The sequence below is a fragment of the Oncorhynchus kisutch genome, linkage group LG4 (genome assembly GCF_002021735.2).
Source record: "Oncorhynchus kisutch isolate 150728-3 linkage group LG4, Okis_V2, whole genome shotgun sequence".
In the NCBI taxonomy this organism is placed as follows: domain Eukaryota; kingdom Metazoa; phylum Chordata; class Actinopteri; order Salmoniformes; family Salmonidae; genus Oncorhynchus; species Oncorhynchus kisutch.
This window is the reverse complement of record NC_034177.2, coordinates 50,157,375-50,183,886: the sequence shown is the minus strand read 5'-3', so window position 1 is coordinate 50,183,886 and position 26,512 is coordinate 50,157,375. Positions and strand designations below refer to the sequence as shown.

Below are 26,512 nucleotides of genomic sequence, written 5' to 3'. Positions count from 1 at the left end.
TTGTTACCTACCCATACCACCTGGGGGCGGCCAGTCAGGAAGTCCAGGATCCAGTTGCAGAGGGAGATGTCTAGTCCTAGGGTCCTTAGCTTAGTGATGAGCTTTGAGGGCACTATGGTGTTGAAACCTGAGCTAGAGTCAATGAATAGCATTCTCACATAGGTGTCCCTTTTGTCCAGGTGTGAAAGGGCAGTGTGGAGTGCGATTGAAATTGCATAATCTGTGGCTCTGCTGGTGCGGTATGCAAATTGGAGTGGGCCTAGGGTTTCTGGGATAATGGTGATGTGAGCCATGACCAGTCTTTCAAAGCATTTCATGGCTACAGATGTGAGTGCGATGGGTCGGTAGTCATTTAGGTAGGTTACCTTAGTGTTCTTGGGCACAGGAACTATGGTGGTCTGCTTGAAACATGTTGGTATTACAGACTCAGACAGGGAGAGGTTGAAAATGTCAGTGAAGACACTTGCCAGTTGGTCAGAGCATGCTCGGAGTACACATCCTGGTAAACCGTCTGGCCCTGCGACCTTGTGAATGTTGACCTGTTTAAAGGTCTTACTCATCATCGGTTGTGCAGAGTGCAATCACACAGTTGTCCGGAACAGCTGATGCTCTCATGCATGTTTAAGTGTTACTTGCCTCGAAGCGACCATAGAAGTTATTTAGCTCGTCTGGTAGGCTCGTGTCACTGGGCAGCTCTTGCCTGTGCTTCCCTTTGTAGTCTGTAATAGTTTGCAAGCCCTGCCACATCCGACGATCGTCGGAGCCAGTGTAGTGCGAGTCGACTTTAGTCCTGTATTGACGCTTTGCCTGCTTGATGGTTCGTCAGAGGGCGAGATTTCATATAAGCTTCTGGGTTAGAGTCCCGCTCCTTGAAGGCGGAAGTTCTACCCTTTAGCTCAGTGCAAATGTAATTCATGGCTTCTGGTTGGGGTATGTATTAGAGGTCGACCGATTAATCGGAATGGCCGATTAATTAGGGACGATTTCAAGTTTTCATAACAATCGAAAATCTGTATTTTTGGTTCAGAACAAATTCTTATTTTCAATGTCGGCCTAGGAACAGTGGGTTAACTGCCTGTTGAGGGGCAGAATGACAGATTTTCACCTTGTCAGCTCGGGGGACCCAATCTTGCAACCTTACAGTTAACTAGTCCAACGCAATAACGACCTGCGTCTCGTTGCACTCCACCAGGAGACTGCCTGTTACGCGAATGCAGTAAGCCAAGGTAAGTTGCTAGCTAGCATTAAACTTATCTCATAAAAAACAATCAATCATAATCACTAGTTAACGACACATGGTTGATCATATTACTAGATATTATCTAGCGTGTCCTGCGTTGCATATAATCTGACTGAGCATACAAGAATCTGACTGAGCGGTGGTAGGCAGAAGCAGGCGCGTAAACATTCATTCAAACAGCACTTTCGTGCTGTTTGCCAGCAGCTCTTCGTTGTGCGTCAAGCATTGCGCTGTTTATGACTTCAAGCCTATCAACTCCCAAGATGAGGCTGGTGTAACCGAAGTAAAATGGCTAGCTAGTTAGCACGCGCTAACTAGAGGGACGGAAGCTATACTGTTACACTGGCAATATTAAAGTGCCTATAAGAACATCCAATAGTCAAAGGTTAATGAAATACAAATAGTATAGAGGGAAATAGTCCTATAATTCCTATAATAACTACAACCTAAAACATCTTACCTGGGAATATTGAAGTTTCACGTTAAAAGGAACCACCAGCTTTCATATGTTCTCATGTTCTGAGGAAGGAACTGAAATATTAGCTTTCTTACATAGCACATATTGCACTTTTACTTTCTTCTCCAACACTTTGTTTTTGCATTATTTAAACCAAATTGAACATGTTTCATTATTTACTTGAGGCTAAATTGGTTGTATTGATGTATTATATTAAGTTAAAATAAGTGTTCATTCAGTATTGTTGTAATTGTCATTATTACAAAATATATATAATAATATATATATATATTTTTTTAAACGGCAGATTAATTGGTATTGGCTTTTTTGGTCCTCCAATAATCGGTATCGGCGTTGAAAAATCATAAATCGGTCGACCTCTAGTATGTATGTACAGTCACTGTGGAGACGACATCCTCGATGCACTTTGATAAAGCCAATGACTGATGTGGTGTGCTCCTCAATTACATCAGAAGATTCCCAGAACATATTCCAGTGTGTTAGCAAAACAGCCTTGAAGTTTAGCATCTGCTTAATCTGACCACTTTTTTTGTAGACCGAGTCACTGGTGCTTCCTGCTTAAATTGTGGATTGTAAGCAGGAATCAAGAGGATAGAATTATGGTCAGATTTGCCAAATGTAGGGCGAGGGAGAGCTTTGTACGCGTCTCTGTGTGTGGAGTAAAGGTGGTCTAGAGTATTTTTCCTTCTGGTTGCACATTTAACATGCTGATAGAAATGAGGTAAAACTGATTTAAGTTGCCCTGCATTAAAGTCTCCGGCCACTAGGAGCGCTGCCTCTGGATGAGCATTTTTCTGTTTGCTTTTGGCGATATACAGCTCATTGAGTGTGGTTGTAGTGCCAGCATCGGTCTGTGGTGGTATGGAGACCGCTACGAAAAATACAGATGAAAACTCTCTAGGTAGATGGTGTGGTCTACAGCTTATCATGAGATACTCTACCTCAGGCGAGCAAAACTTTTGAGACTTCCTTAGACATCGTGCACCAGCTGTTGATTACAAATATACATAGACCGCCACCCCTTGTCTTACCAGAAGCTGCTGTTCTATCCTGCCGATACAGTGTATAACCTGCCAGCTGTATGTTATTCATGTCGTCGTTCAGCCACGACTCTGTGAAACATAAGATATTACAGTTTTAATGTCCCATTGGTAGGATATACTTGCTTTCAGTTTATACCATTTATTTTCCAGCGATTGAACATTAGCTAGCGCCCTGATCATTTTCCACTAAATCTCTGTTTCCTTCTCAAGCGAATGACGGGGATCTGACCAGGATCTGGTCCGACCCACTGAAGAAAAACTCTTTGTCTAATCTGAGGTGAGTAATCACAGTTCTGATGTCCAGAAGCTCTTTTCGGTCATAAGAGACGTTTGGGCTACAGTGAGAGAGCAGGATACGGACAGGCTGAGACAGAGAAGGCATTACACACATACACACTTGCATATTAATTAAGGGGAGAGTGTTGCTCTGTAGTATGTATCCCATAAATCATTAAACCCTGATTAAATTAAATGACTATTTACCAGCATCAAGTCACATTATGATGGCTTGCAAAGTGATGTCTAATTCCTATATTATTCCCACCCTTCAGCTCCCTTATACACCTCCCATCCATCTCTGAATACCATGCGGTTTTGATTGCTATTTGCCATATATTTTTCAACAGTGCTGTGATGTTTCACAAGAGTTCTTTCTAAACCTTTCTATTCTCATAGTTTCTAAATTAAAGAATGAATGACCTTTTTTCTGAGAGTATTATTATATTGTTGATCGACTGACTGACTTTTGAAATCCCCCAGCAGTGCTATTTGCAGAGTTAAAATTCTTCTATTTATCTTTGTGTTGCATGAAAGGTGAAATAAATACAATTGTGTAAATGTCTAATAGTTATGCCTAGATATTTTTTTAAAGCACTGGATAGCATAAAGACACTATAAACAAGGTCCCTGTGAGAGAAAACGTAGCAGTTTTAAAGCTAGTTTCCTGTAAAAAAAAAAGAACATATTTTTAATTTTTTAAATGTCATTTCATCTTTATTTAACCAGGTAGGCCAGTTGAGAACAAGTTGTCATTTACAACTGAGACCTGGCCAAGATAAAGCAAGCAGTGCGACAAAGACAACACAGAGTTACACATAAGCAAACGTACAGTCAATAACATAACATAAAAATCTATGTACAGTGTGTGCAAATGTAGAAGAGAAGGGAGGTAAGGCAATAAATAGGCCATAGAGGCGAAATAATTAATATTAAGCATTAACACTGGAGTGATAGATGTGCAGATGATGATGTGCTAGTAGAGATACTGGGGTGCATAAGAGCAAGAGGATAAGTAACAATATGGGAATGAGGTAGTTTGGTGTGCTATTTACAGATTGGCTGTGTACAGGTACAGCGATTGGTAAGCTCCTCTGACAGCTGATGCTTAAAGTTAGAGAGGGAGATATAAGTCTCCAGCTTCAATGATTTTTGCAATTTGTTCGTTGTTGGCAGCAGAGAACTGGAAGGAAAATCAGCCAAAGGAGGTGTTGGCTTTGGGGATGACCAGTGAAATATACTGTACCTACTGGAGGGCGTGCTATGGGTGGGTGATGCTATGGTGACCAGTGAGCTGAGATAAGGCGGGGCTTTACCTAGCAAAGACTTATAGATGACCTGAAGCAAGTGGGTTTGGCGACGAATATGTAGCGAGGGCCTGCCAACGAGAGCATACAGGTCGCAGTGGTGGGTAGTATATGGGGCTTTTGTGACAAAACGGATGGCACTGTGATTGACTACATCCAGTTTGCTGTGTAGAGTGTTGTAGGCTATTTTGTAAATAACATCGCCGAAGTCAAGGATCGGTAGGATAGTCAGTTTTACGAGGGTATGTTTGTCAGCATGAGAAAAGGAGGCTTTGTTGTGAAATTGGAAGCCGAGTCTAGATTTAATTTTGGATTGGAGATGCTTAATGTGAGTCTGGAAGGAGAGTTTACAGTCTAACCAGACACCTAGATATTTGTAGTCTTCCACATTTTCTGAGTCAGAATGTCCAGAGTAGTGATGCTAGTCGTGCAGGAGGGTGTGGCCAGCAATCGGTTGAAGAGCATGCACTTAGTTTTACTTGTATTTAAGAGCAATTGGAGGCCACGGAAGGAGTGTTGTACAGCATTGAAGCTTGTTTGGAGGTTTGTTAGCGTGAGGTGATTGACAGAGTGAGGTGTGGTTGTTTGACTGTGGACCCATTACGCACACAAGCAATGAGGCAGTGATGGCTGAGATCCTGGTTGAAGACAGCAGAGATGTATTTAGAGGGCAAGTTAGTCAGCATGATATCTAAGAGGGTGCCCATGGTTACGGATTTAGGGTTGTACCTGGTAGGTTCATTAATCATTTGTGCGAGATTGAGGGCATCTAGCTTAGATTGTAGGACGGCCGGGGTGTTAAGCATGTCCCAGTTTAGGTCACCTAACAGTACGAAATCTGAAGATAGATGGGGGGCAATCATCTCACATATGGTGTCCAGGGCACAGCTAGGGGCTGAAGATGGTCTATAACCAGCGGCAACGGTGAGAAACTTGTTTCTGAAAAAGGTGGATTTTTAAAAGTAGAAGCTTGAATTGTTTGGGCACAGATCTGGATAGTATGACAGAACTCTGCAGGCTATCTCTGCAGTAGATTCCAACTCCGCCCCCTTTGGCAGTTCTATCTTGTTGGAAAATGTTATAGTTAGGAATGGAAATTTCAGTATTATTGGTGGCCTTCCTAAGCCAGGAATCAGACACGGCTAGGACATCTGGGTTGGCGGAGTGTGCTAAAGCAGTGAATAAAACAAACTTACGGAGGTGGCTTCTAATGTTAACATGCATGAAACCAAGGCTTTTACGGTTACAGAAGTTAACAAATGAGAGCACCTGGGGAATGGGAGTTGTGCTGGGGGCTGCAGAGCCTGGGTTAACCCCTACATCACCACAGGGACAGAGGAGGAGTAGGATAAGGGAATGGCTAAAGGTTATAAGAACTGGTCGTCTAGTGCGTTTGGAACAGAGAGTAAAAGGAGCAGATTTCTGGGAGCGGAAGAATAGATTCAAGGCATAATGTACAGACAAGGGTATGTAGGATGTGAGTACAGTGGAGGTAAACTTAGGCATTGAGTGACGATGAGAGAGGTTTTGTCTCTAGAGGCACCATTTAAGCCAAGTGAGGTCACCGCATGTGTGGGGGGTGGAACAAAAGGGCTAGCTAAGGCATATTGAGCAGGGCTGGAGGCTCTACAGTGAAATAAGACAATAATCACTAACCAAAACAGCAATAGACAAGGCATATTGACATTAGGCAGAGGCATGTGTAGCCGAGTGATCATAGGGTCCAGTGAGTAACAAGGCGAGCTGGAGACACGGCGATTCAGACAGCTAACGGGCCGGGGCTAGCAGGCTAGCAGATGGGCCTCCAGGGGACGTCGCAACGGAAGAGCCTGTTGAAATCCCCTCGGCCAGTTACGTTAGCAGACCAGTCGTGATGGATCTCCGTGTCGGCAGTAAAGGGTCCAGGCCAATTGGCAAAAGAGGTATTGTAGCCCAAGAATCAGCTGGTGATGACCGCTAGCAGTGGCTAACTGACTACTAGCTAGTAGCTAGTTAGCTGGCTAGCTTCTGATGGGGGATCCGGGTCTAAAGTATAAATAGCAGATTCGTACCACATTGGGTGAGGTGGGTTGCAGGAGATGTAAATTGAGATAGAAAATATATACCAAATATATACGTAGAAAACTATATAGACATGGGGCGGGACCAGACAAAACAGACATCCAACTGCTACGCCATCTTGTTGTATATACCATAGCCTATGACGTGTTTGTAACAGGTCCAAGGATTGAGACCAGGAAAACAGATGTTTCCTGTAAAACACGAGAAATTATGAGACAAGAGAAAGTTGGCTGGTTTCAGGAAAAGTTCTTAATAGAATTTAATAAACATATTTTCCAATAGTGTCAAGTGTCAATTATCTGGTTCATCACAATTGCTTTGTAGAAAAATAGAAATTCACAGTTCTCATGATCAATAGAAAAAGATCTACATAAAAAAATGTACATTCCCATACTTTCATATCCTATATGCAGTCCCTTTCAACAGTAGATATACAGTGCTGTGAATTTTCTCTACTTTTGCATATTTTTTTATACTGAATGTTATCAGATCTTTAACCAAAACGTAATATTAGATCAAGTGAACCCGAGTGAACAAATAACACAACAATTTCATACTTATTTAATTTATTTAATCAACAAAGTTATGCAACAACCCCTGTGTGAAAAATGTATTTCCCCTTACACTCAATAACTGGTTGTGCCACCTTTAGCTGCAATGACTCCAACGAAACACTTTGTCATTGTTGATCAGTCTCTCACGTCGCTGTGGAGGAATTTTGGCCCACTCTTCCATGCAGAACTGCTTTAACACAGCAACATTTGTGGGTTTTCAACCATGAACAGCTAATTTCAAGTCACGACACAAGATCTCAAATGGGATTAGGTCTGGACTTTGACTAGGCCATTCCAAAACTTCAAATTTGTTGCTTTTTAGCCATTTTCATGTAGACTTGATTGTGTGTTTTGGGTCATTGTCTTGCTGCATTACCCAGCAGAGTTCACAGATGGATGGCCTGACATTCTCCTGTAGAATTCTCTGATACAGAGCAGAATTCATGGTTCTTTCTATTAAGGCAAGTCATCCAGGTCCTGAGGCAGTAAAGCATCCCCAAACCATCACACTACCACCACCTTGTTTGACTTTTGGTATGAGGTTCTTACTTTGGAATGCAGTGTTTGTTTTTTATCCAGTCAAAATGGGACCCAAGTTGACTCAAGTTTTCAAAAGAGCACATGGAAGCACCTGGGTGATCATCAAGACTCTTGGAAGAATGTTCTGTGGACAGATGATTCAAAAGTATACGCTTTTGGACAACATGGGTCCAGGACTTAACGTTAATAACCCTACAGGCATCTTATGGTGATGTGGTATTCATGGCTTTGAAAAACAGATAGTATGGAATGCAGTGAGTGATTTGCCAGGGAGAGAGGTTGTGTGAAAGTGTCTACAGGGCCCTTACATTTTTCATAAAGAGGATTTTGTGTCACTTCTGGTCACTTCCAGCAGAATTAACATGTGCACTGTACTAAAAGGATGCACACACACACACACACACACACACACACACACACACACACACACACACACACACACACACACACACACACACACACACATAATGTTGAATGTTTGCCAGCCCAATCATTAAATAACACTGCTCAGTGAACTATAGAGACCCTCGGGTACCCCTGCCCAGACCACAGAGATAGAGAGATGATCCATTTTAGATTGATTTGAGAAAAACAACCCAATCCACATACAGCCAATTCAGGGAAAGGGAGAGAGATGAGTAGATACAGCCTATATCTACAGTAACAGAACAACACAATCATTATTCATTGCTTGATTCATCACCCAGTACACAGGCTCAAATGCACAGAAACCACATATACTTCACCTGATGTCTAAAATATGTATCCAGGTTATGTGTAAAAATCCTTCTGAGACACACCTGTTGTCTTGTGGTTATGGAGTCATACAGTGCAATCAGCTCCAGCTGCCCGGAGAGAATGGATGAGTTCCAAATGGCAACCTATTCCCAAAATAATTTTGACCAGAGCACTATAAGCCCTACATAGGGAATAGGATGCCAACAAACGTTTTCTTCCCTTTTGGACAGGGATGTTATCATGTAAGAGGGAAAAGGCCAGTGGTTGGCAATCAATGGAGTTCATGCTGTTTCACTGCGGTTTCACTGAGCCACTTCGGAGAGCGGGAGGGTTAACAGTGGCCAATCACCCACAGTCCCATTGCAATCCCATGATCAAGTGCAATCTCCTCTCTGCTATTCTATTCTTCAGTCTTCAGGGCAGGCAAAACTCTTTTGTCTTGAGTAGGCTAATTACCAAGTGCACAGAGGAGCTGCTGGGTGTGATTACTTATCGCCGTTCCATTTTAGAGCCTTTTCTGGGTGGCCTGAATTGGAGCTACCTCAGCTCAAAGCCCATGTATTAAGAGTAGGGGTATCGTACGTCAGGCACACACAGATAAGAGACTAATGAAGAGAGGAAAGGGATCCCCACACACTGATAACATTCAAGAGAAAGGAATTACATAACCCACATTAGATACTATGTGATGTCATTGTCGAAGAGTAAGCATATGGAAACTTAAAGTATAGAAAAAAACGTTAAGAAAAACAAAGTATCAATGGTGTACCCAATACCTGACATGTAAACACCACAATACAATATACACTGGGTAAACCAAACCTTATGAACACCTTCCTAATATTGAGTTGCACTCCCTCCTTTTGCCCTCGGAATAGCCTCAATTTGTCGGGCAATGGACTCTACAAGATGACGAAAGCGTTCTACAGGGATGCTGGCCCATGTTGACTCCAATGCTTCCCACATCTTGTGTCAAGTTGGCTGGACGTCCTTTGGGTGGTGGACCATTCTTGATAGATATGGGAAACTGTTGAGCGTGGAAAACCCAGCAGCGTTGCAGTTCTTGACACAAACCGGTGTGCCTGGCACATACTACCACACCCTGTTCAAAGGCACATACATGTTTGTCTTGCCCCATTCACCCCATGAATGGCACACATACACCATGTCTTAATTGTCTCAAGGCTTAAAAGTCCTTCTTTAACCTGTCTTCTCCCTTCAGCCTGAATACATTTGAATGTTTTCTAGACTCGGTGTATAATCTCTCGCTTTGGTTTGATCAGTGCACATCTGAGATGACCTTGAAGTGAACACCATAAAATGTAGCTAATCAGCTAAGTTAGAAATAGTAATAGTATACTGTCTGAGTATACAGGCTGTACTACAGTATATAAGACAATAAAGCAACATTCATGGCTTGGGACACACAGCTCAATCACACTGTCACCGAACCCCAGCCACCCGCATACGTTTTAAAAAACACGTTCAGATTAGAGTACCCAGACCGTCAGAGAGACATAGACAGAGAGGGTGCTGCTAGTAAATCTCTAACAGCTGTCTGCCTCCCTTTTATCCATCCCAGCGAGCCTAGGGACACAATGTGAAGCTGGTTGCTAGGTGACCATTGTGATGTATTACGACGTGCGTGAACCCTGGACGTCCAGCAGCATGTGTAGAGAACGAATGAACAGGTCCCCACCATCGCTAATGAGATTGTATTTACAAGAATCCCCATTACTCAATGAATAGGAAGTAAAATGATTCTACTGGCTATTCATTGGGTAATAATGGTGATTCCTGTAAATGAATTGTCCTTTTTTCAGACTACATCTCCCACTTTCCCTTGGGGAATGTGTAACACTGAACAACGTCATCATTCTAAAAGCTCGGATTGAATTATTTCAAATACATTTGACTACAATAGTAACAAATAAACAACTAAGAGACAGTTGGAAATGTTACTAATTCACTTTCCTCCTATCCTCAAAATAGGTTACGCCAAGCAGGGATATTTACTTTAGTGACAGGTTGTGTGGTTATTAGGCCATGAGGTACCTCCAAGGCATGCCCTGCATTCTCTGGGCTACTGTCCATGAGATAGTCACGGTCACAGAGAAAGCAGAGCACTGCAGAGGGCTGAGAAGGGCTGGCTGAGTGTCATATCAATACAGTACCAGGTAAAGGGAGAGAATGTGCTCAACTCTTATCTTACACTTATTTAAATCAATGAAATGGTGTTTGAACACAACAAAACATGTAACAAAAAGGCCAGTTGCAATTGGAGCTTTGTTTCAACTTTCTCTCTCATCTACCAAAACAATGGTGGGGAAAAGGCTTTGTTATTGTTTCATCTTCTGATTGTACCTTTAAACAGTGAAAATACGTTCCTTCTTCACACGCGCGCACACACACACACACCGACCAAACCGCCTTCACAAACACACCTGCACCTACACCCACAAACACACCTACACCCACACCCACACCCACACCTACACCTACACCCACACACACACACACACACACACACACAACCTTTCCCACTGAAAATGTGTTCCTGCAGGGAACATAACATCAGTGCTAAACATAAGCTAGATTATAGGTTATTTCAAGCAGCTGCTGTGTTCTCTGTGAGAGGAGAGGGAGCCACACAGACAGAATAGAGCTCCTCATCCAACGGGGAGCTAAAGAGCATTGGAGGGCCACTGCTAAGAGCTTCTGTATTGTTGTGAGGATGCACTGAGGCTGAGTCCCAAATGCCATTCCCAAATGGCCCATAGGGAATGGTCAAAAGTAGTGCACTATGTAGGGAATAAGATGCCATTTGGGATGAAGCCTGAGTCCTTTTATCTACACTCTCAGAGAGAGAGGCTGTTCAAACAAACAATGCTTGATTGTGACTGCCTCACATCCGACCTGAACGTCAGGTGAATATGAATGTTAAATTGTGTATCTGAGCTATGATACACTGAGTGTACAAAACAGAAAAAACACCTTCCTAATATTGAGTCGTCCGGTGCGCCTGGCACCTGCTACCATTCCCCGTTCAAAGGCACCTACATTTCTTTCTTGCCCATTCACCCTCTGAATAGCACACATACACAATCCATGTCTCAATTGTCTCAAGGCATAAAAATCCTTCTTTAATCTGTCTATAACCCCCCCCACCCCACCACTTTTACAGGCTCATAACCAATTGTTTTTTCACATTGTTTTTAACAAATTTTGTCTCTTATGACCGAGAAGAGCTTCTGGACAATTACTTGCCGATTACTCACCTCGAACTGGACTAAACTTTTTTCTTTAATGAGTCTGACGTAAGATATACTGCTTTATCAAGAGAAGGCCCAAATCCCCATCATCATCTGAGGAAAAGAGGGAGGAAGGCGGGCTGCCTTGTAAGAATTAGCCGACGAGTAGGTAATACACCACTTCCCCCCCATATTATTGGCGTGCAATCATTGGAAAACAAACTGGACGATCAACGATTAAGACTATTCTACCAATGGGACATTAAAAACTGTAATATCTTATGTTTCACCGAGACTTGACTGAAGGACGACACGGATAATATAGAGCTGGCTGGCTGGCTTTTCCGTACATCGGCAGGACAGAGCAGCTACATCTGGTAAGACGAGGGGCGGGGGTGTGTGCCTATTTGTCAATAAGTGCTGGTGCACAATGTCAAATATTAAAGAAGTTTCAAGGTATTGCTTGCCTGAGGTAGAATACCTCATGATAAGCTGTAGACCACACTATATACCAAGAGAGTTTTCATCTATATTATCCGTAGCTGTCTATTTACCACCACAAACCGATGCTGGCACTAAGACCGCACTCAACGAGCTGTGTAAGGCCATAAGCAAACAAGAATATGCTCATCCAGAGGCGGCACTCCTAGTATCTGGGGACTTTAATGCAGGCAAACTTAAATCCGTTTTACCTCATTTTTACCAGCATGTCACATGTGCAACCAGAAAAACTCTAGACCACCTTTACTCCACACACAGAGAAACATACTAAGCTCTCCTTCGCCCTCCATTTGGCAAATCTGACCATAGTTCTATCGTCCTGATTCCTGCTTATAAGCAAAAACTAAACCAGGAAGTACAAGTGACTCGCTTAATACGGAAGTGGTCAGATGACGCGGATGCTACGCTACAGGACTGTTTTGCTAGCACAGACTGGAATATGTTCCGGGAATCATCCAATGGCATTGAAGAATATGCCACCTCAATCACCGGCTTCTTCAATAATTGCATCGACATTGTCATCCCCACAGTGACGTACATTTCCCAACCAGAAGCCATGGATTTACAGGAAACATCCAAATGCTAGAGCTGCCCTCAGACGAACCATAAATAGGCAAAGCGTCAATACAAGACTAAGATTGAATCCTACTACACCAGCTCTGACGTTCGTCGGATGTAGCAGGGCTTGAAAAATATTACAGACTACAAAGGTAAACCCAGCCGCGAGCTGCCCAGTGATGCAAGCCTACCAGATGAGCTAAATGCCTTTCATGCTCGCTTTGAGGCAATCATCACTGAAGCATGCATGAGAGCACCAGGTCTTCCGGACGACTGTGTGATCACGCTCTCTGTAGCCGATGTGAGCAAGACCTTTAAACAGGTCAACATTCACAAAGCCGCGGGGCCAGACATATTACCAGGACATGTTCTCAAAGCATGCGTGGACCAACAGGCAAGTGTCTTCAATTACATTTTCAACCTCTCCCTGATTAAGTCTGTAATACCAACATGTTTCAAACAGACCACCATAGTCCCTGTGCCCAAGAAAGTGAAGGTAAACATGTCTAAATGATTCCCGCCCCATAGCACTCACGTCGGTAGCCATGAAATGCTTTGAAAGGCTGGTCAAGGCTCACATCAACACCATCATCCCGGAAACCCTAGACCCACTCCAATTAGCATACTGCCCCAACAGATCCACAGATGACGCAATCTCAATCGCACTCCATACTGCCCTTTCACACCTGGACAAAAGGAACACCTATATGAGAATGCTGTTCCTTGACTATAGCCCAGCGTTCACCATAGTGCCCACAAAGCTCATCACTAAGCTAAGGACCCTGGTGCTAAACACCTCCCTCTACAACTGGATTCTGACAGGCCGCCCCCAGGTGGTAAGGGTAGGCAACAACCCATCTGCCACGCTGATCCTCAACACTGCGGCCCCTCAGGGGTGTGTACTTAGTCCCCTCCTGTAATCCCTGTCCACCCAAGACTGCATGTCCAAGCACGACTCCAACACCATCATTAAGTTTGCTGACCACAATGATGAGACAGCCTATAGGGCAGAGGTCAGAGACCTGGCAGTGTGGTGTCAGGACAACAACCTGACCCTCAATGCGAGCAAGACTAAGGAGCTGATTGTGAATCATAGGAAATGGAGGGCCGAATAGACCCCCATTAACATTGATGGGGCTGAAGTGGAGCGGGGCGAGAGTTTCAAGTTCCTTGTTGTCCACATCACCAACAAACTAGCATGGTCCAAACACGCCAAGATAGTTGAGAAGAGGGCACGACAATACCTTTTCCCCCTCAGGAGACTGAAAAGATTTGGCATGGGCTCCCAAATGCTCACTAAGTTATAGACCTGCACTATCAAGAGCATCCTGACCGGTTCCATCAACGTCTGGTATGGTAACTGCTCGGCATCTGTCCAATACAGAGGGTAGTGCGTGGGGTCCAGTACTAAGCAGTGTCAGAGGAAGGCCCCAAAAATGGTCTCCAGTCACCCAAGTCATAGACTGTTCTCTCTGCTACCACAGGGCAAGGGGTGCTGGAGCGCCAAGTCTAGGACCAAAAAGCTCCTTAACAGCTTCTACACACAAGCCATGAGACTGCTGAACAATTAATCAAATGGCCACCCGGACTATTTACATTGAACCCCCCTTTGTTTTCACACTGCTGCTACTCGCTGTTTATTATCTATGCATAGTCACTTTACAAATGACCATGACTAACCTGTACCCCATGTGTATATCCTCATTATTGTTACGTTAATTCTTGCGTTAATTTTTTATTTTATTTTTATAGTTTTTTTTCACTTTAGTTTATTTTGTAAATATTTTCTTGACAATTTATTTCAACTGCATTGTTGGTTAAGGGCTTGAAACTAAGCATTTCACGGTAAGGTCTACTACACCTGTTGTATTCGGAGTATGTGACAAATACAATTTGATTTGATTAATCTAGTGGTGGATTTAAGAAGTGGATTTAAGAAGTGACATCAATAAAGGGATCATAGCTTTCACCTGGTCAGTCTATGTCATGGAAAGAGCAGGTGTTCTTAATGTTTTGTACACTCAGTGTATATTGTCAATTGGTTATGTATATGTGAGTATATGTGGAGGTCCGTTTGGCCATGGCCATTCAGCCCAGCAGCACTGTCCTATTATCTTCACTACCAGAGCCATACATACATGTTTATGTAAATATACAGTTAAAGTCGGAAGTTTACATACACCTTAGCCAAATACATTTAAACTCAGTTTTTCACAATTCCTGACATTTAATCCTAGTAAAAGTTCCCTGTCTTAGGTCAGTTAGGATCACCACTTTATTTTAAGAATGTGAAATGTCAGAATAATAGTAGAGAGAATATTTTATTGCAGCTTTTATTTCTTTCATCACATTCCCAGTGAGTCAGAAGTTTACATACACTCAATTACTATTTGAGTAATTGATTACTATTACTATTTTGCCTTTAAATTGTTTAACTTGGGTCAAACATTTCGGGTAGCCTTCCACAAGCTTCCCACAATAAGTTAGGTGAATTTTGGCCCATTCCACCTGACAGAGCTGGTGTAACTGAGTCAGGTTTGTAGGCCACCTGGCTCTCACACGCTTTTTCAGTTCTGCCCACAAATGTTTAAATTGTTTAACTTGGGTCAAACATTTCGGGTAGCCTTCCACAAGCTTCCCACAATAAGTTAGGTGAATTTTGGCCCATTCCACCTGACAGAGCTGGTGTAACTGAGTCAGGTTTGTAGGCCACCTGGCTCTCACACGCTTTTTCAGTTCTGCCCACAAATGTTCGATAGGATTGAGGTCAGGGCTTTGTGATGGCCACTCCAATACCTTGACTTTATTGTCCTTAAAGCCCTTTTTCCACATCTCTGGAAGTATGCTAAATTGTCCATTTAGAAGACTCATTTGCGACCAAGCTTTATTAACTTCCTGACTGATGTCTTGACATGTTGCTTCAATATATCCACATAATTATCCTGCCTCGTGATGCCATCTATTTTGTGAAGTGCACCAATCCCTCATGCAGAAAAGCACCCCCACAACATGATGCTGCCACCCCCATGCTTCATGGTTGGGTTGGTGATCTTCAGCTTGCAAGCCTCCCCCTTTTTCCTCCAAACATAACAATGGTCATTATGGCCAAACAGTTCTATTTTTGTTTTATCAGACCAGAGGACAATTCTCAAAAAAACTATCTTTGTCCCCATGTGCAGCTGCAAGCCGTAGTCTGGTATTGTCAATATAGGACTAATTTTACTGTGGCTATAGATACATTTGTACCTGTTTCCTCCAGCATCTTCGCAAGGTCCTTTGCTGTTGTTCTGGGATTGATTTGCACTTTCCGCACCAAAGTATGTTAATCTCTAGGAGACAGAACTTGTCTCCTTACTGAGAGGTATGACGGCTACGTGGTCCCATGGTGTTTATACTTGTGTGCTATTGTTTGTACAGATGAACGTGGTACCTTCAGGTGTTTGGAAATAGCTCCCAAGGATGAACCAGACTTGTCGTGGTCTCAAATTGTTTTTCTGAGGTCCTGGCTGATTTCTTTTGATTTTCCCATGATGTCAAGCAAAGAGGCACTGAGTTTGAAGGTAGGCCTTGAAAAACATCCACAGGTACACCTCCAATTGACTCAAATTATGTAAATTAGCCTATCAGAAGCTTCTAAAGCCAATTTTCCAAGCTGTTTAAAGGCACAGTCACCTTAGTGTATGTGAACTTCTGACCCACTGGAATTGTGATACAGTGAATTATAAGTGAAATAATCTGTCTGTAAACAATTGTTGGAAAAAGTACAGGCACAAAGTAGATGCCCAACCCGACTTGCCAAAACTAGTATAGTTTGTTTACACGAAATTTGTGGTGTGGTTGAAAAACGAGTTTTAATGACTCCAACCTAAGTGAATGTAAACTTCAACTTCAACTGTACATCCATTATGTGCATTAACTAACCATATTACAACCTGATGTGACCCTGCTGTGACCCTATGGGCTTCCCACTTCCAGTACCTCAGTAATTCCTTCAGCATTCACCTAAGCATATACAGCCACTTAATTTGACTGCTGTGTGTGTACCTCCTGGATAGGTTGGTGTTCATGCAGCTTGAATGCTCATTTGGACCAAATGTTGAATAATTCCATTAGCAACGAAAAGCTGACACAAGCTCACTGACAACAGTCCTCTGTTTACTGGGCTTTGACAGAACGCAGGGCTATGTGTCGATCTGGAAAAACAACAGAGAAAAAGTAGGCTACAACCGTGAGGAGAAAATAAGCGGAGAGGCGAGAGAGGAGACGAGATGAAACACAGTATACTGAATTGGTGCATTCAATATACATATTAAATATACACATTCAATATACATAGAGCATTCGTTAAGTATTCAGACCGCTTGACTTTTTCCACATTTTGTTATGTTGCAGCCTTATTCTAAGATGGATTAAATCGTTTTCTTCCTTCATCAACATACACACAATACTCCATGAATACTAAGGAAAAAATTGTATTTTTTTTTGTGCAAATGCATAAAAGAATGCAAACGGAAATATCAATTTACATAAGTAATCAGACCCTTTACTCAGTACTTTGTTGAAGCACCTTTGGCAGCGATTACAGCCTTGAGTCTTCTTGGGTATAACGCTAGAAGCTTGGCACACCTGTATTTGAGTTTCTTCTTCTCTGCAGATCCTCTCAAGCTCTGTCAGGTTGGATGGGGAGTGTCGCTGCACAGCTATTTTCAGGTCTCTCCAGAGATGTTCAAATGGGTTCCAAGTCCGGGCTCTGGCTGGGCAACTCATGGACATTCAGAAACTTGTCCCGAAGCCACGCCTTCGTTGTCTTGGCTGTGTACTTAGGGTCAGTGTCCTGTTGGAAGGGGAACCTTTGCCCCAAGTCTGAGGTCCTGAGCATTCTGGAGCAGGTTTTCATCAAGGATCTCTCTGTACTTTGCTCCATTCATCCTTCCTTCGATGATCAATGGAAACAGGACGCACCTGAGCTCAATTTCGAGTCTCATAGCAAAGGATCGGAATACTTTTGTTTGTAATACATTTGTCAAAAAACCTATTTTCGCTTTATCATTATGGGGTATTGTGTGTAGATTGATAGATCCATGTGTAGATCCATTTTAGAATAAGGCTGTAATGTAACAAAGTGTGGAAAAAGTCAATGGGTCTGAATACATTCCGAATGCACTGTATACAATATACATATACAGGTGGTGTTGGTATTTTCTTTCCAGCATACAGCTATATGCTAGAGTGCTAAAGTAAGGAAACACACTGTAACAGAGACAATCAAAGATTCAGCACCACATCACAGTGGACAGCATCTACAACTTGAGCTACTGTCACAGTGGACAACAGTGGATCACCAAAGTAACCTAGACTACAGTGTCACAGGTTACTACAGGTTATTGGCCTATATGCCTGGCACAACCAACTACATAGCAGCATTGGTCTGCTTCTTTAAATGAAGTCTTGGCTGGCCAACATCTGTAATAAAATGGAGCAGCCAGAACCAGAGGCCACCCAAAGAAAAACAACACTCCCTGGTACTCCCTGTATATACTGGTACTTCCTGTATTGATCTGGTACTCCCTGGTACTCCCTGTATATACTGGTACTCCCTGGTACTCCCTGTATATACTGGTGCTTCCTGGAACTCCCTGTATATACTGGTGCTCCCTGGAACTCCCTGTATATACTGGTGCTCCCTGGAACTCCCTGTATATACTGGTACTCTTTGTATTGATCTGGTATTCCCTGGTACTCCCTGTATATACTAGTACTCCATGTATTGATCGGGTACTCCTTGGTACTCCCTGTATTGATCTGGTACTCCCTGGTACTCCCTGTATTGATCTGGTACTCCCTGCTACTCCCTGTATTGATCTGGTACTCTCTGCTACTCCCTTTATATACTGGTACCCCCTGTATATACTGGTACTCCCTGTTTTGATCTGGTACTCCCTGTTTTGATCTGGTACTCCCTGTTTTGATCTGGTACTCCCTGGTACTCCCTGTATATACTGGTACTCCCTGTTTTGATCTGGTACTCCCTGTTTTGATCTGGTACTCCCTGTTTTGATCTGGTACTCCCTGGTGCTGAAGGGCCTAAGAGACAGATCACTGATAGAGTGAAGAGAATAAGAGACAGATCACTGATAGAGTGAAGGGAATAAGAGACAGATCACTGATAGAGTGAAGAGAATAAGAGACAGATCACTGATAGAGTGAAAGGAATAAGAGACAGATCACTGATAGAGTGAAGGGAATAAGAGACAGGCCCTTCACTCTATCAGGGATCTAAGAGACAGATCACTGATAGAGTGAAGATAAGAGACAGATCACTGATAGAATGAAGGGAATAAGAGACAGATCACTGATAGAATGAAGGGAATAAGAGACAGATCACTGATAGAGTGAAGGGAATAAGAGACAGATCACTGATAGAGTGAAGGGGATAAGAGAGATCACTGATAGAGTGAAGGGAAGAAGAGACAGATCACTCTGAGGTCCCAGACACACCCATCTGTAGAGCAGCACCCCCTCTCCCTGAAGACAGGCGAGAGGGGGTGCTAGGCAGGGTAGCATAGTGGTTAGAGCATTGGACTAGTAACCGGAAGGTTGCAAGTTCAAACCCCAGAGCTGACAAGGTACAAATCTGTTGTTATGCCCCTGAACAGGCAGTTCACCCACTGTTCCTAGGCCGTCATTGAAAATAAGAATTTGTTCTTAATTGACTTGCCTGGTTAAATAAAGGTAAAATTAAATAACCTTCACCTACCCAAGAGATGCACCCACAACACCAGGCAGGCTTTAAACTCCCCATCCCCGTTCCCAAAGCTATCCACATCCCAAGTATTGACTGGACCATTAAACAGGGGTTTACTGGCAGCCTGCAAGGACATAGGAGATGGTCTGTTGGGGATGACCAAGCAGAGCACCAAAACACACAAGAGTAAGCAGTGATCTCCCGAGACTGCCATTGTCCCCCAACCAGGGCACAGAATTTACTGCTGAGCTAAATAATGTAATATTTCATGGGCAATGCTGTACATTATTGGCTAGTTGGATGACATCAAATCAAGATCAAATCCTATTCTGAGGAATAATCACCAAAAAGACGGGAGAAGTGTGACAAATCTTAAAGCTTCCCATGATTAATAGACTGTAATAGCACGACAACAACTTTGAACGCAAAGGGACAATTCCCTGGGGCTATCTCTAGCTTGACTATACAGTAACATGGGAAGTGGTAGGACAATATTAGTTTAGCTGCAAGACATACACCACTGTACTCTATTCAAAACTGTTACAATGAAGTGTTTTGTAACACCAAAACTAGTGGCAACTGAGCTGCCACCAATGCGAAGGAGATGAAACCTTAACTTTGCTGTGGTACTGAAACACACCATCCTGAGACGTTTTTGAAACCATGCAGAATTAGATCCCTTCTCTTTTGGTGTCGTTTCCTCTTTCTATAGCTTCTAAACACTGTTATGGTGTTTCACCTCCTGTCTAGTGAAGAATTAGATCCCTTCTGGAATATTTTGATGTTTAACACTGATTTATGTATCTGGTCACTTGCCAGTTTAACACATTTTGGCAGGCATTGTTGAGTTCAGGGCTCAATTCGCCAGCAGTAACTAGAGGTTTTACATAACAAATGGCAGGATACTGTAATTACCTCTACCATTTAAAGTTGGAAATGTAGGAATGGGTGGTCTCATCACTCAACGTCATTTTGCCTGACGGTTTTGATATCCGTTCATCATGATCCATTGCGCCTCATGGCACAACGAGCTGCTTAATACTCATATAGAAGTATACGTTTCTCACTTCAAACATGCATACAACGTTGCGTAAAATACTCATTAAGTCTGAGCATTTTTTAAACACACACAACACTTTCAAAACAGAGCAGGATAGGAGATTAGAACCAGACTTCCAATGAGTTAAATCATTCAATGTCCTCTGTCTTTGGTTGTCCTCATAAAAGACACTGACATTTGGAGCAACATATTACGTTGGATTTATTCTTACATATTTGGGGTCAAATGAAATTAACAAAACATTGAAATGACTTGAAGTCATTTATATTAATTATATGTTGCTGTTTTTTTGTTTTGTCAATTTCAATTCACCGCATAATATATATTTTTTACAGTGCGGCTGTCTGGTTGAGTGTGCAAAATTACAATGACATTCCATTTGAAGTTGGAGGTTGAATTCCCACCTCCACCTGTCCCACTTTCACTCCTTACCTGTTTCCCTCTTGTTTCTAATCTGTCTAAATAAATAAATCACTGAAAAGAATGAAGGTGGAAAAAAACTATTCTCCATCGGCCCTTATCATCAATCAATATTCTGGCTATAAACCATTTGCATTTCTAAACCACTTGACAATATGAGGGACAGTCTGCAACAAAAAAAAAAACATATTTTTGTGTGTTTTGAATAACCCCTTTGGGTGTTATTCAGAGTACTTCTATTCTGTTTTTAAAAAGACTTTCTGTGTATCAGAACACGTACACGTTGGGTTTACGTTCAAACACCACATCTCAGTTTAGGTACACTACTTTTCAGGGTTTCGTTACACAATCACTGTGTTTTGTCTCGGTCTATTTTTACAGTGTAGTTGATGTCCCCCCCCCCCCCCCCCCCTTGTTTTGTAACATCATCACCGTCCTGCTCTGACAGCTGATTTTAAAAACACAGGCTGTTCACCGCCCAATGAGTCCATGAACACGGCGTCTGTATGCTCTAGGAAGACAGATGGCCAATCGTTATCTCCCCTCTATTCTGCCTTGTAGTACAAAATGACTTCCACCCGTCCCTGTTGAAGTAACCCTAGAAATACAATCTCATTGTAGTTCTGTTGAAGTAACACACTGAAGAACACCGACACGGAAGAAATCTAGGACGTGCCTATAAAACATTCACACAACGCATGGAGTATGCTGAGTTGGAGTTCTGAATTTTTCAAGCGCAAAATGCATTTGTTTTGCTGACATAGAACTGAAGTGACAGCCATGGAAAAAAAAGTGAACTGGAACGGACCTCTCCTCTCCCTAGTCTGTTCAAGCATTCATTCATTCATCTCAACTACTAGACCAGAGGGTCTGTTCAACCACAACCTGTTGTGGTCAAATGTTAAGACAATGAAGTAAAGAAATAAAGAATTTTAGGTGAGGCACTGTCCTGACAAAGGGAAGATAAATCCACAGCAAGAGGAGGTGAGTGCTACACAATACTACAGTATGTGCTGTGTTCAAGTAGAAATCTAATCCATAGTGACTGTCTGAGTTAGCCTGGAATTTAACTGTTCATCCTGTTACGTTTGGGGAAACAACAGTGAAGCGGAACGTATCGGTTTGGATTTCAGGCTATGCTTGGGGATGAACTCAAATCGCCTTACAACCAAAAAAGACTGACAGACAGAACTGGACAGTGTACTGCATGGCAGTGACTCTGAGCACAACTCTGAGGAAGTTACAGTAGTTCAGGAGGGGAGCAGACAGCGCTTCAACCAACATGAGACGAGGTGCAGCCAAAAAACAATCTTTCAGCACAGTAGCGTAGTATTCCTTATTTCAGCATTAACAGAACACAGATTTCTCATTAAGTATGTTCATGAGGAATCTTTCTGGAGCTTATCCAGACTTTTATAACTCACTTTTTGAGGTTCACTTCACTTGGAGGCAGAGAAAACTATGCCAGAATTGGCTGTTCTGTTCTGAAAGCCATTATTTTCTGGGTCAAACAAAACTCTAAATGCTAAATGGAGTAAACTACCCTAAATTCCCACAAAAGAGACCCGTGCTTATGGAGCTTGTCGGGCCCACATTCATAAATGCTTTCAGACAGACCTCCCATCCAGTTTCAAAAGATACATAATCATCACAAATTCTTCACACTGAAAAGGAATCTTCCAAGTTCAGGAAGGAACGTTTGAATCCTCACATCCCATCTCCTCACCTCCCTCTCAACCGTACTGGAGAAGTAGGCCCATCAGACCCTCTTTTCCAATGCATTTTATGGAGGAGGCAAGAGGAGAGCACACAAGCAATCGAGGAGAGATGAATTGAGAAAGACTATGTTTCCTTACCTCGATGAGGAAGTCTCCGTTGCGAAGCCCCGCCCGCCACGCAACCCCGCCCTCGTCCACAGACTCCAAGTACTGCAAGGCAGGGAAGGCAGGGGTGGGAGTAAACTCCTCGATAGGCGTGTCCGCTGGAGGGGTGGGTGAGCAGGGCCAGGCAACGTCCCAGGTAAAGTCAGAGAGAGAAGAGAAGGTGAGAAATGCAGGGAAGCAATGTCACTGGGACAGTATCATTACTGCACATATGTAATACAGGTCATTCAATTCAATGCAACAGTGTAACGTGGAACACCTTTGAATGTCAACATTCAAAACAGACACCATCTGGGAAATGGAAAACATGTTTTACTGGACCAAATAATATGACGACGTTGCAAACCGTGTTGCGTACGCGTGTACGCACAAACACATGGACATGGAAGCTGTGCGTGCATTGACGATATACAGTAATACATGCAGGAACATCATTACAGCAATATTGCAGTACCATTTGTATTTAGACGGGATCATCCCAACGCAATGTAATTATCAGTAAGACACGGAAAACATGCATGTAGAAAACAATGGCAATGTAATCACAGCTTAGTGGCATAATCATGCTGTCTGGCCAGGGACAGCGACAGAGACTGTGGGCTAGGGCTGCAGCAGAGGTTTGGAGCTAGGGAGACGCATCATTCACCCCTCCAGACCTGGTCCAAATAAATTCCCTGCACTGACTGTGTACAGTTCAGTAGAGAGCTGTGTGTGTGTGTGTGTGTGTGTGTGTGTGTGCGTCTCAAACTGCAGATCTGACAAACTGCAGATATGACAGGATCGCATGCCATATACTACACACCTAAACCTATGCAAGCAGATTTTTTAATATCTTTTTTTTACAAATATCAGCAAAGTCACGTCAAAGTTGACTTCAGTTTAGATGTTGCAGATTGCTACAGATGTCACATGAATACTGTGTAGCATCTTTCTCTTGCAGAACTGAAGTCACAGCACCTCCAAGAAACCGGTGGTGACAAGTGACACTTGCAATAAATCAGCCATGAAGAAAACTCCAAAGGCCGTTGTTAGTCTGCTCATTCAAATACAGTAGCTTATGTTCATTTCTACTCTATGGAGCAGATGCAGAGGCTCTGGGTATGAGATTTGAAATAATTGTCTACTTGATCAGGCACATATGTTTGTGACGGGGGAAGCTGTTTAAGTCAACAGAATATCAGTAGTTATTCAGTTATTATAGGCTCCTATAGGCACCAATATTAAACTAATTATGGTGGTCACACAAAACATGATATGGGGCAGAGCTGACTTGAGAATGAGCTACAACACAAAAACTATCACACGGTCGTCAACAGAAGGGGGAAAAAAGTATTGGAATTTCTATGGAAGGAAGTGGGTGCTCAAAACAGCATGGGTGCATAATAAGCACTATGTGTGTGATTCTCATCACTGACGCAACGGAAACAAATATTGCAACGTGGACCGGGGATGACACATGAACATAACAAGGGAGCAACAGACAGACACTAAGTTAAGGGTCCGTCTCCTACCTTTCGCCCCTCGCAGCACAAACCCGAATCCCTCATTATCCTTCTTCTGTAGAACTACCGTCTTCTCGTCAATAACACAGTCGCTGTGGAGAAAATTCCGCGCAAAGCGACCGTTGTTACTACATCCTATCATCCGCATCATAGCCACAGCTGCTCGCCCCGAGTGCTTCATCATGACAGCTCGTCGGCTGCACACCGAATTAATCAAATATGGTAATGAGTGATGCTCCCTGTGTCGATGTGACAGCGACAGCGCACCGTCACAGTGCTCCTCCAAAGTCCACCTTTGCCGAAAACGTTGAGGCAAAACAAAACAAAAAACGGGTGGAGCTGGAGACAGCGGAGAGAAAACATTTCCACCCAAAGGAGAGCAAAATCAAAAGCGGTTAACATTAGAAGAAAATAAAAAAATGCTTCTAAAATGCCAGCGGCTCTGGGAAGGATGGAGGGGAGGGAGCGGAAGGGGTAGCCTATAGGGTGCAAAGCTGAGTGGATGAATGAACGAACGAACGAACGAATTAATGGATGAATGAAGACAGGCGATTTGGAGTCATTTATTTCAATTTAGTGGAAGCGACCACCCATAGCCTGCCTATCAAATGTATGTCATTCCTCAGTCGGCAGTATCCTTTACTGTATGCAACCTGGTCTCAGAGATGTCGTATTACTCTGTGTATACAGCAACATCTGGATGAACATCTGTATCATGGATGAACGCTGAGAAGAGTTAGGCTATATTAGCCTACATATGTTTGCAAAATTGCATACAGACCAACATGCAGTAATGTGATTTATTGGAGTAAATAGCCTTTAACTAAACAAATAATCATACCAATATTGTGCCAAAAGAAAGAATACACAATTTGGTGAAAAGGTTTAAAAATTAAAAAATAAATAAAAAATTCTCAAGAAGAATTTGCTGAATTTCATTCTCAAGAACCCCTGGAGTAGCAGTAGTTAACCATTTCAGATGCACGGACAATCTAAATTCTAAACATCCTTCCAATCTAGTAGGCCTATGCTTGAATAAAAACAGTAGGTCAGCCTGATTGTCATAAACCAGGCTACAGAAGTAGACATCATTCCAGAATTAGTATTGTGTTCAATGCTTTGGTTGGGTTCCAAGGAGGAACTTGAAGGGAGAGCAGCAGAGGTAGCAGCGTGATTGTGGTGGGATGCTCGGTTGCCATGGTAACCCATTCTACTTTGAGCTGGTGATCAGAATGGGGGCTAGTCATAGTATTCCAGGACCAAAGTGATGCTACAGGTCATCATAGTGCAGGGTTTCCTAAACTCGGTCCTCTGGACCCCAAGGGGGTGCAGGTTTGGTTTTTGCCCTATCACTACACAGCTGATTCAAATGATCAACTAATCATCATCGAGCTTTGATCATTTGAATCAGCTGTGTAGTGCTAGGGCAAAACCAAAATGTGCTTGGGGTCCCGAGGACTGAGTTTTGGAAACGCTGTCATAGTGCAACAAGGTTATGGTAGATTCTGCAGAATAACTGCAGTTGAACTGAAGTTATACTGCACTCTAACTGCAGTTACACTGCAAAATTACTGCAGTAAAATATTTTTTCTTTATTTTGGATGCAGTATTTGCAGCACACTGCGGTCGTACTGCACTCTGACTGCAATCGTTTTGTAAGGGTGTTCCACATGTAATACAGGGATTACAGACCTTCAGGAAACAGAATCTAATCATCTATATTCAAATATCCTAGTATGAACCCAGAAGGCAGCCTATAGCTATCCCAAAAGGCTACCGTGAAATATGTCAATACGTGAAGCAGAAAGGAGACAAATCTCAATGCAGACAGTATTTACCAAGCTAATCAGTAGTAGCCTCCTTTCTGCTACATGTATTAAGAGATTACACTGTAGCTTGAACATCAACAGACGTTTGAAGAGATTACATTCATTTATTGGAGCAGTGCAGTGCAACAATGCAACTGGTCAAGAGGACCAATCCCCAAATATGTTGTCCGTTGAGCAAGCCAGAAGCCTGGCCAAGTTTACAGAGGCTCTGTCCCTATAGCCTGGTCCCAGATCAGTTTGTTTCGGGCTGAGTTGGCAAGGCCCAGATCTGCTATGCTATGCTGAGTTGGCAAGACAGCAGCAACAGATCTGGGACCAGGCTGAAGTCCCTCACCTCTGTCACCCCCCATGCCAGAGCAGATGAGCAGAGCAGCATGCAAACAGCCATCACAGCACCGGTAACAGGGACTGTCTGTGTGTCCATGACAACCTACTTTGCTCTTACACTGGCTGTACTGGTAGGGGGGTACAGTGCATTCGGAGAGTATTCAGACCTCTAGTTTTTCCACATTTTGTTACGTTACAG

General features: G+C 42.9%; 1 protein-coding gene across 1 annotated transcript in view; it reads right to left on the bottom strand.

The window, feature by feature from the left end:
• shank2b (SH3 and multiple ankyrin repeat domains 2b) overlaps positions 1-26,512 on the bottom strand; it is a 126,149-nt gene that overhangs the window by 35,627 nt on the left and 64,010 nt on the right. Inside the window, exons 14-15 of the mRNA XM_031823147.1 lie at positions 24,167-24,249; positions 22,629-22,753 (exon numbers count right to left, since the gene is read on the bottom strand). Coding sequence (XP_031679007.1) covers positions 22,629-22,753; positions 24,167-24,249 — 208 coding nt within the window. The remainder of the gene's footprint in view (positions 1-22,628; positions 22,754-24,166; positions 24,250-26,512) is intronic.